At 59.0% G+C, this 10,827-nt stretch overlaps 1 protein-coding gene across 1 annotated transcript; it reads right to left on the reverse strand.

Annotated features, from left to right (window-relative positions):
• Positions 1 to 7,102, reverse strand: KIF12 (kinesin family member 12). Its single transcript, XM_088019115.1, has 19 exons — positions 7,077 to 7,102; positions 6,941 to 7,006; positions 6,768 to 6,846; positions 6,462 to 6,589; positions 6,268 to 6,343; positions 5,755 to 5,889; positions 5,453 to 5,588; positions 4,480 to 4,571; positions 4,161 to 4,332; positions 3,422 to 3,540; positions 3,234 to 3,338; positions 2,578 to 2,674; positions 2,404 to 2,494; positions 2,111 to 2,197; positions 1,639 to 1,729; positions 1,463 to 1,567; positions 779 to 879; positions 565 to 683; positions 1 to 231 (listed from the first exon to the last, which is right to left on the reverse strand). Exons 1-19 carry the CDS (start codon positions 7,100 to 7,102, stop codon positions 92 to 94), a joined length of 1,965 nt encoding a protein of 654 aa, XP_087875241.1. The 3' UTR covers positions 1 to 91.
• Positions 7,103 to 10,827: the final 3,725 nt, after the last annotated feature.

The raw sequence follows: 10,827 nt of genomic DNA on the forward strand, positions 1-10,827 counted from the left end.
CATCCCCACTGAGCAGATGGGGGGACTGAGCCCTGGAGCGCAGAGCCCAGACCAAGGTCACGCGGCGGTCTCCTGGGTTTCTGCTTTGCCCTCAGCAGGGAGGGAGGACTCGGCTGGGGCTCCGTGTAGCCTCGCTGGGGGGTGGCTGGCTCCGGCCGCGACGGAGGGAGCTGCCAATTTGGTCTCTGAGGGCCTCCAGTCTCCGGGCCAGGTTTGGAACTGCAGCCCCACCTGAGGAGCACACGGTGAGACTCGAGGCCTGCGCTCCCTTGGGCCCCTCCCCGCCCAGAACTATCAGTGTCCCAACACCCTCTGGGAAAGCCTCGGGTGGTTCCCCGCCCCCTCAACATACACCACGGGCTCCTGCACACATCTGGACATACAAGTGGCCCCGGGAAGAGAATTCCAAGTTTGGGAACTGGCTTACAAATCGCCTCTCAACACACACCCTGTTTCAGAGATGGGAAGACTAAGGTCTGGAGAGGGTGGGTCTGGCCCAAGATCACCAAAAAAAAAAAAAAAAAAAAATCCCACGAAGGGCCCCTCCCTCTCTCTCTTCTTCACCTCTCAGCACTGGTGACGTGTTCGGGGGCCCCATGGGCAAGGGAGGTGCAGAGGGTACCACCTCCTCCTCCGTCAGCATCTCTGCCAGGACTTGGGTCTGAGTCCAGTCGCTAGGACTCCTGGGCCAGGGTGGGTTGGGTGGTAGGAGGTGAGCCTTCGAGTTCCCAGGGCCGGTCCCCTCCTCCCCTGTCCCAGTGCCCCAGGGCTGGCCCACCTCTCTCTCGGACACTTGGCAGAGCCAGGGTTGCATGGGGGTGCCCAGGGTGGGGGCTGGGCAGAGAGGGGCATGCCACCTGGGGCCTTAGGGCCAAACACCTGCAGGAAAGACCAGAGCCCACACTGGGTGACCCTGCCTCTACGTGCCCCCACCTTCCTGGTGCTACCACCATCTCGGCCACGTCTGCCCCCACGGGACACCAAGAATATCAGGTGGACATAAAGGTGCAGGGTCTTGGTCCCTTTTTCTGTGGGCAGTGGGTAGCCCTTGGAAGGTCCTCTCTGGAGACAGGAACTCCCTGAGGGCAGGAACCGTGTCTGGTCTCTGTCGGGATTCTTGGTGCCCAGAACTGGGGCTGGCACAAAGCTGGGAGCTTCGGGGAGAGTCACCGAGCGAGTGAACGAGCACGTGAGTGAAGATGTAAATGAGCACTGTGCGAGCGGACGAGGGAGTACGCCAAGTGAGCGAGGCTCCGTGGCGTCCTGAGAGAAGGCAGGACGGGGAGGGGGCCGAGACGAGCGAGCCAGCCTTTCCGAAGCCTGGGTCGGGACCCACACCTAGCCCCTCACCCTGTGATCCAGCCTGGGACCCTGCAACTCCGGAGCCTCCTGGGCCGCTGACCCCCTGGATCAAAGTCTCCAGCTCTCCCCTGCTCACTCCCCGCCCCCATGCCTGTCCTACCTGGGGCAGGTGGTGCTCGCCCCGTGCGCAGGCCCAGTGGGCCAGTGGTGCTCGGCACAGGGGGCAGAGGCTGTGGCAGGGGCAGGAGCAGAGGGGTGGCAGGGCCTGCAAGAGGGCACGTCAGAAGCTTCTCGCCGGTCCTGTTCCTCACCCCTCCCAGCCGGGCAGAGACTCACGTGGCATGGCGGAGCCGGCGCCATCACACAGGGACACTGTGGGGCTGGGCCGGGGTGGGGCTGGTGATGGGAGCAGGCACAGAGGAGGCGCCTGGGGAGAACAGCGGGGTCTATGCCTACAGCCCGCAAACCAACACCAGGCTGGCTGCCACGTCCCCCCTTTTAACACACACTCAGGGAGCACTTACTCCATGCCAGGTACCGTTCTCCAGGCTTTACATACGAGCTCATTCAATCCTAACTTTACAACCACCCTATAAAGTAGGCACTGTATTACCCCCATTTTATAGAAGAGGAAGCCCAGGCAGGCAGAGGTAAAATGACTCCCCCAAGGTCACACAGCTAGTAGGTGGCAGAGCTGAAATTCGAACCCAGGGGGTCTGGGTCCAGACTCTTGCCCATTTCACTGAGCTACCCTTTCCCATCTGCCCTCTGTCCCAAGGCCTGTCTCCGGGCTGGCAGCCGTGCTCACCGCTCCAGCTCCTGCACCTGCTGGGCCAGGATGCGCTGCTCATCCCGGGCCCGGTCCCGGCTACTCTGCAGCTGGCTGTTTTCTTTCCTGGAAAGAGCGGGCCCCAGGAAGGTGACGGGAGGCAGAGCTACCAGGAGGGGTATCAGTTAGCTCTCCTCTTTGCGGGGAGAGTATGAGCCCCAGGAGGCAAGGGGGGACAGCAGGGTAGCGTGGACGAGGGAGTAGTGCAGCTTGGCAGAGCAGCCCACAGGGGAGGGGTGGGGCACAGTCCCCCTGGCTGAGGCGGGCCCTACCTAAGCCTCTCATTCTCCAGCATGAACTCCTGTAGCATCCCATAGAGGTTCCGCTGGGCCCAGGCCACCCGTGCCCCACTGAGACTTGAGGCTGCAGGGAAGGGGAAGACGGCTGGATCCACAGGAGCCCCAGACCCTATCCTCACCCCACCCCTGCCTCCAGGCAGCTCATACCCTTGGGGTCTATTTGCCCCAGTTGGGACCGCAGGCAACGGTTCTCCTCCTGGAGCTGCAATATCTCAATCTCCAAACGCTGGGGTTGCTTAGGCGACTGCAGAGAAAGAGGCCCAGAGCTGCTGCTTATGGCTATACAAGTTGTGCACTGCACAAGGGCTTCCAGGGGTGGCTGAGTAGAGCCTAAACTCTAGCCCACGCTTCACTGGCCAGCCTCGCATCCTGGCACAAGGCTACATCCGCCTGGAGGAGGCACCTTGTCCTATTGCTATCAAAGCTGTATGCCTGGAGGGCCTACTCTAAGCTAGACCTGCTCCAAGTCCGACCTTAAACTCAGTTCTGTTCAAACCCGGGCCCAGATTCTGACCCCAAACAAGACACTACGTCAGATCCCAACTCAACTCAGACTTAATCATGGTACCAACTGGGACCCTGGCTATCCCCTGAATCATATCCCAAATCGGACCGGACCCCCAGACATGCCCTAACCCTGACCATGACCCTGACCCCACCCTACCCAATCATGACCCCATCACCAGGATTCTGACTCTAATCCCAACTCTGACTCAGTCCCAGACTTCTCATGACACCAACTCAGGCTCCAGCTACTGCCTGATCCCCAGCTATCTCCTCTGCCTGTGTCTCCCTCCATTCACCTTGGGGGCCTGTGGCCGAGTGGTGACGCGCTGGGCTCGGCTTGCATATCGCAGGGTGCTGAGAGTCTCAGGAAGGCACTGGGCTGAAGGGGACACGCAGGCCACCTGGGGAGGACTGCCCCTGAGTGTTCCTCTCCGGGACCGCCTCCCTCGGGAGCCATTCCTCCCTGCCAGCCCCTCTTGGGTACCATGAGGGTGACCCCGCGTCCCCCCAGCGAGTCTGCCAGCAGCTTGGTGAGCTTGCTGTCCCGGAAGGGGATGTGGCTCTGCTTCCTCTGTGGGTCCAGCAACAGGGAGATGCAGTGACCTGGGTGGGACAACAAGGCCACCCAGCTGGTACATGCAGAGCTGGGATCTTCACCCAGGCCCGTGTGACTCAAAGATCTGTCTTTCTACAAGATCTCGTTACTCGGTCAGACCGGTCTCTGCCACTCGACTGGGGCTCCTGAGGGCAGAGACGGCCCTGTCAGACCACCCCTGAACCTCGCACTCAGCAGGGGCTCAGGAAATGAAGAAGAGTTCCCTGAAAACCTCCCCGTGTGGGGAGAGGAAGGGACCTCAAGGCCCAGTGACCTGGGGTGGGGGTGGGAAGAAGGTCACTTCCCTTCTCTTCATGGGGCCGCAGTCTTCCCAAGTGCACATGGGACAGGCTGAATGTCTGAGGGCTCATCCTCTGCACTTGAGTGTTTCTACCTCTCAAATGAACATGTACCTTTATAAACCCTCAGCGTTTATAGACCCATAAAGTTCTAAGAGGGGAGGTACCAGTCAATAGCATGGTGAGACCAGGAGGAGGCGGGTGGCTCCTGGGTCACAGCTCTTGACTCCCCACACTACATCTCCTCTGGTTTCCCCCACTGGGGACAGCTCTGGGCCAGGCTCAGGGGAGGGACATGGGAAGTCTGCCCAGCTGGCCCCACATCTCACCCAGGGCCAGCAGGCTGCGGTTGATGCTGTTCGCCTCAAGCATCAGCTCCCCACGGGATCCTGTGGCCGCCACCTTCTCACTGCCAGCCAGGTCTACAAAGCACAGCTTCCCCCCCATGGGGGGCTCCCCTGGAGGCATCTGTGGGACAGGGAGATCAGGGCTCGATGGGGACTCGGGAGGAGCCGTCCCCACCAAAGTCACAAAGCCAACGATTTCCACTAATACCTCCAGCGCATGCCCAAGTCGCTTTCTACATCCAGAGGCAGACCCCTGCTGGGTGGCCCTGGGCCAGCTCCTTCCCCACGTGGGGACACTCACAGTTTGGCGGCTGATGTAGAGTGTGAGCAGGGCATGGCTTCGGCTGGAGGCCTGGTTCAGGGTGTGAGCTGAGCTCCGTCGGCGGCTAAGACCTAGAGGGGGAAAATGGCAGGAGATGGACCTGGTAGGAAAAGCATGTCGTCACCGATGAAGGAAAAGAAGCAAGGGCATTCTGGGAGAGGGGCCAGCCTGTGCAAAGGCACAGAGGCAGGAAAGGGGAATGAGGGGCTGCTGGGTCTGCCTCTAGCACGGACATGTGTAAGGAAGATGAAGAGTACTGAGCAAAGGAACGTCCGCTGAATTCACATTTTGTGGGCATCTCTCCCATTGCCTTGTGGGGAGAGGGAGAGAGGGGGGGGAGGGAGGGGGGGAGGGAGGGAGGGAGAGAGAGACACTCAGACAGAAAGCTCAGCTCTGGGCACAACTTTGGGGCCAGAACCCAGAGTCCCAGTGTCCCCAGTGCCTGCTACAGGGTGGGTGCTCAATAAATATTTGATGAATGAATGAGGCTGGAAGAGAAAGACGGCACATGCTAGCCTAAGAGGTATGACCTTTACCTTTAAGAAACTGGAAGGGTCTGGGGGTCTGGAGAGGAAGACGGATGTGGTTGCTGCATGTAGGGGAACAGACTGGAAGGGGAGAACCTTGAGGTGCAGAGACCTCCTCAGGGGGCAAAGATGGGGCCTGACCAAGGCAGAGGCCCTGGGCTGGAGAGACCATGACCCTGACCCCACTCTACTCAATCATGACCCCATCATCAGGATTCCAAGAGTTTGGATAGCAAAATCTGCAAGCCTGGTGTGGGGTGGGGTGAACATCTCTGGGCTGTGTCTGAATTGTTGGTTTGCTGGCCCTTTTCTCCCACACGGATCATCACAATCCACAGCTCCAGCCAGGGGCTTGGGGTGCAGTCAGTGAACAGCTGAGGAATGGGCATCCCCATACCCCAAAGCACCCCTGAAGTAGCACACACCCATTTGCAGAAGTTCCATCAGGGACCCCAGACTCCCAAACTCCACCACCCGCAGCTGCTCCACATAGAAGCCCCGGGTCTTGCTCCAGCGAACAGGGAGGGGCCGGGGAGATCCCACGCTCAGAAGGTCTCGAACCTGAGATAAGGGTGGTAGGTGAGGGAAGGGGCCCTGAGTCCACGTTCCATCCACCCCCAGCCCTTACCGACAACAATCCCCCAGCCTCTTCTGTCCCTTGACCCATGCTCCTGGGAGAGAAATGCCTCCTTTTCCTGAGGGCTGTCTATTCATCTCAGTCCCAAACCTGCTCATTGTAGATCTCCAAATAGGAGGCACGGAGGGTAACAGGCGCGCTCAGGTGCTGCACCCGGTCTAACAGCCAGGCGAAGGTCCTCTGCATGATGCCAGCTAGGTTGTGGGGTACGGGCACACCCTCGCCCTGGGGGCACAAACAGCTGAGCCAGGGACTGGATCATGATCAAGCACAAAGTAGCAGTCATAACTACCCTTTGTAGAGGACTGCCCTAGTATGCGCCAGGAACTGTGCCAAGTTCCCGTAGAACATCGCCGGCAATCCTCGGTCAGAACTCTCACTTCCGTTTACAGATGAAAAAACCGAGAGCTACTAAGTAAAGCGGATAAAAGTGGCTCCATATTGGGCAGGCGCCGTCACCTCTCCGGTCGTCAGTTTCGCTGTCCGCAAATAAACGGGGCTGGGCGGCACGCAGGCCCTTCACCCTGGAAGTGTGTGCCACCCGCGGCTCCCCAAGGCTTCGAGTCTCCCTTTCCCTCCCCGCTCCACCTGCGCTCGGCCCACCTGCGGAGGAGGCCCGGTCAGGGTGTAGGTCTTCCCGGAGCCGGTCTGGCCGAAGGTGAAGACAGTGCAGGAGAAGCTGCGGGCGGCAGGGGCGCGCGGCTGGACCCAGGCGGCGGCCTGCTGGGGCGGCGGGGGTAGGCTGAGGGCCGGGGGGGCTGTCCCGGGGCGCGGGCCGTCAGCGGGGCCTCACTCACCCGCGCAGCGCCAGCTCGCCCAGGCGCCGCACGCCGCACGCCCGGAACACGTCCTCCTGCGTGCGCGCCGCGTCCAGCACGGCGCCGAAGCGGAACGCCACGTCCGGGCCGCCGCCGGGGGGGCTCACCTGGGGGAGGGGGCGGCCGAGGAGGGGCGGGGCACGCTGGGGGCGGGGCCTGGGAGGGCGGGGCTCACGGGGTTGTGGGGGGAGGCTGGGGCCTGGGACAAAGCTGCCCCCGGGGAAAGGGTGGAGGGGCCTTCAGGTAGGTTTGGGGGGGCGTGGGAGGGGGAGAGGGGTTCCTCACTTGCAGAGTCCGGGTTCCCGAGCAGTGCAGCGCGCTCTGTTCCCCTCGACGCAACTCGGCGGCGCTCATGGGACGCACCCTGGGGCCCGTTGGGAAGGCGGATAGTCCATCCCGTTGTCGCTGACAGTCCTGTCCTCCCTCGTCCCCCAACCCCCCAACCAACCTATAGCTACCTGAGCACCACCTGGATGGGCGTTTCTGGCCCCTCCGGCCCCTGCTCCAGGCTCCGCGCGGGGTCCCTGTGGCAGCAACGGGAGTTACCATCCCTGAGCCCAGAGGCTCCTCGAACCTCCCAGAATCTCTGCTTACCCGTCGGGAGACCCGCGTTCCTCCATGTCCTGCTTTGCACACGGAGTTAGCTCCGCCCGAGTCTCGTTCCTTTCTCTCCCCACTACCCTCCCTTTTCCACCACACTGGGACTGGCTATACACACCTTACATCCCCCACCCTCTTTCCCCGTTCTCAGGCAGCCATCCATCCGGAAAGGCTCCAGCCTCCCCAGCGCTAGCTAGTTAAAGATTTACCCACCCCCACCTCTTCTGGAGAAAGTCTCCAGCAAAGGGACCCCTAGCTAGGGGGTTCTGGAGTCTGAGGATCCCTTGCTCTTGTCCATTCCTATCAGGAGGGACCACCCAGACCAGCCTCTCCTGTACACAGATGGGAATAGGGAGGCAGGGGTGGGAAGGGCTCAACCAGGGCCATACAGCAAGCCTGGGCAGAGCATGGACCAGCTCACCTACACCTCCTCCAGCTTAGTAATCTTCCTCCCTCCCTTCCCCACCCTGGCAGCTCCAGCTACTTGGCACCCCAGGGCCCAGGAAGGGGGAGGCGCCTAAAGGAGTGAGAGGGGCCCAGGTTTCAGCTCTCAGAAGATCTGGCTGGATTGAGTTCCTGAGCCCAGCTGACAAAAGGCCCAGGAAGACTCTGGTTAAACACTGGGCCACCTGCCTCTCCAATGCCAAGGCTGATCTAAGGCCAGGGCAGTTGTTTAACCCTTTCCTGGTCTGGCTGTCAGGAGCAGCAGAGCTATCTGCGCTGGTGCTGGGGTGGGGCAATCACCCATTCGGGGACAGTCTCCATGCTGGGCACCAAGGCAAAGGAATCCAGTAGTCTTGGTTTGGGACGCCAGTAAGAACAGCCTAGTGTGCAGGGATTTGGGCAGAGGGTAGTTCAGAGCCCTGTAGGAGCAGGGAGGTGAGGATGGTAGGTGAAGGTGTTCTTGGCAGAGGGAACACCTTGCAGGAAGGCTGGGTGGGGTGGGGAAATGTGTGAGACATGTAGAGGTGGTTTGAGACTGGACCAAGCTCATGGAGGGCACGTGAAGGAGTCTGTCTGGACTCCCTCTTCAGGGCACCCGGAAGCCATTGAAGGGTTACAAACAGGGAAGTGACGCTATCAGATAGGGATTGCTATTACTATTGCCATGCTGGCTGTCTCTGTATATTCTCTGAATATTTCCGTAAACTCCTCCTCTCCCTGACACACATTAGGATGAAAGCCTTAATGATCGCCGCCCCGCCCCCCGCCCCGCTTCAATGCAGCGTGCTCTCTACCACCACAAATGATAGCCAACTATCGGAGCCACCCAACTAGGGACCGGTTTAACTTGGGTGGATGTGAGCTCCCCATGCACTGGAGGAGTACAAGCAAGAGCCGGTTAACCTTTTGGTCATAGGGCCTTCTAGCTGGATCTATAGGGAGAGTTAGGTAGAGCAAAGAGCCACTGCCCCCAGCCCTGCCACTTGGGCAAGTCATTCCCTCTTTCTTAACCTGTTTCCTTCCTATGAAAAGAGATGAATGATGTCACCTAGTCCTGAGCTTTCGATGAGACCGTGTAATTGAGAGGGATTCATAAGTTGTAAAGAATTATCTAAGAGCAAAAATAAAAGTCCCTAGATGATCTCCAAGATTTCTTTCAACTGTGAAGGTCCTTAATCTGTTACATTTTTTTTTTTAAATCCTTGAGGTGGGGAGGACAAGAATTACTATTCCTGTTTTGCAGATGAAAAAAAATGGAAGAAAAGAGAGGCGGACAGGGGAGGTTGTCTGAAGGGAAAGCAGCCGTGAGTGGCGGAACCGAATAAAACCCGGAGATATGAATGGCTGATGGTCTGGGTGCTGTCGGTGATGGCAGCCTGCCTCTTTCATTTGTAGACCCAGCAAGAGAGCAGGTTGCTCCTTTAAATGTCCCTAAAAGGGTTGAGGACTCATGCGCATCTTTGTGTGCTTTGGGTTAACCAAACTGCTGTCCCTCTTCAAACTGGACCGAGATGAAGGGTTTTTGAGAAAAATGCCAAGACAAGGGATATGTGCGTGATGGGGTGTGATGCGCTGTTTGGCATGACTTTGACAACCTGGGTCAGAACGTGTGCTTGGCTGGATGTCTGCAAGCGAGAGCAAAGTTCTGGTTCTATTCTCTAATAGCGAGTAAGAACATCTGCTCCTCTTAATTTGTGAATTCTTTCAGCAGAGTTTTTTATGAAGCCTCCTCTATGTGCCAGGCTTCCAGGCACGTGAGAGCTGCATGAGTGAACAAAACAGACAGTGCTAAGTGTATTGTGGGGATGTGGAGCATCTGGAACCCCCACACATGGCAGGTGGCAGTGTAAAGACAACCGCGTTCTGAAAACTATTGGGCTTTATCTAGTAAAGCTAAACATGTGCCTATTCCATGATCCAGAAGTCCCCCTTCCTAGGTGTGTGCCTGAGAGAGCTGAATGTATGCGTCAAGGAGGGACAAGGAAATTCAGCCATATTAGCCACCACCTCTATCCCCACTACCACTGTCCCTACTTCCAACCTTGTCCTCGTTACCATCACTGTAATCCCATCACCACCATCACCCCAATTCTACCATCACCACCAGTAGCTACAGAACCAGCAGTCCCTGCCCCCCTCCCCCGCCGCCATACTGCCATCGTCATGACTGACCATCGGGATAGTGATAGGAGTCAACACCATCTCTATTCATTGGAGAAAGTTAAAGGGCACAACCCCTGGGCCCCCGCCCACAGCGGGGGCTGAGTCCCTCTGTGTCTTCCTCCCCTCCTCCCCCTGTCCTGGGCCTGTCCTCTATCCCCCAACTGCACCCGTGCCCCGGCAGGAGTGGGACCCCTGTGGCCCCAGGAGGGGCAGAGGGAAGCAAGTCGCCGGAGGAAACTCATAGAGTATTTGAGAAGCTGGCGGACCCCGCAGGGGTGCATCTCCAGACCTCACTAGGGGGCAGCAGAGCACTGTGCCACCACGGCCCGAGGGCTTGTCACAGAGGAGTTTTGTCAAGCGAGGCCAGGCTCTTTGCATACGTTTCCCCCTAGCCTGTGCCCTGTGGAGGGGCTAGCCAGCCTGGTGCTATGGAGAGGGGTGAGCAGGCCCTCAAGAAGCGCTTCCTGGGGGAGTGAATAAAAGCCATGTTGAACCATCAGGGACTCTCCTCCACACACCCCTGCTCCCACTTCAGCCTTAGACATCCCCCTTGAGAAAGCCCTACCCTGACTCCCTAAGGGCCTCAGAATAAAGTCTGAGCTACCTAGGCTGGGACTTAAGGCCATTCAGGCTCTATCTCTTATTGACCCCTCTGTCTGTCCCTCTCCTCTACCCCCCACCCTCCACCCCTGCGTCCTATACTGCCGCCCAAAGCTTCCCTAGGCTTCCCTTTGACTCCTCTAAGCCTTTGCCCCTGCTGTTCCCTCTGCCAGGAATGCTCACTTCCACCTGGTGGGCTTGTCCTGCAAGCTGTATCGAAGAAAGCCTTCCCCGGGCCCCTACCCCCCAGGTCAGCCTGGAGTCACGCTGTCCCCACAGCCTCCTGGGCTTCCCTCTGTTACAGGACTGATCACATTGGATTATGCCTCCTGTCTTTTGGGGGGGGCAGGGACTATGTCGGCTTCATCCCTGTGATCTCTGAGCCAGCACAGGGCCCTGCACACAGTAGGAGCTCAGCAAATGTTGGTGGAAGGAAGGGAAGGAGCCGGGAAGGAGGAAGGGAGGCTGGTGGGCAGGCTGCTGGGTGCATCCCTGCATCCCTCCCTAAGCTCCATCTCTCCCTTCCTCACAAGGCTAA

The sequence above is a fragment of the Eumetopias jubatus genome, unplaced genomic scaffold (genome assembly GCF_037043125.1).
Source record: "Eumetopias jubatus isolate StellerSeaLion01/CBP00866 unplaced genomic scaffold, mEumJub1_p1.0 scaffold_15, whole genome shotgun sequence".
In the NCBI taxonomy this organism is placed as follows: domain Eukaryota; kingdom Metazoa; phylum Chordata; class Mammalia; order Carnivora; family Otariidae; genus Eumetopias; species Eumetopias jubatus.

Coding starts and splice junctions, on each gene's coding strand:
- KIF12 (XM_088019115.1), bottom strand. CDS start 7,102: ATGGAGGAACGCGGGTCTCCCGACGG. Junction 3,541..4,160: donor CCGCAGCCTGCTGGCCCTGG/GTGAGATGTGGG, acceptor TGTCCCACCCAG/GTCACTGCATCTCCCTGTTG. Junction 1,730..2,110: donor CAGGTGCAGGAGCTGGAGCG/GTGAGCACGGCT, acceptor TGTTCTCCCCAG/GCGCCTCCTCTGTGCCTGCT.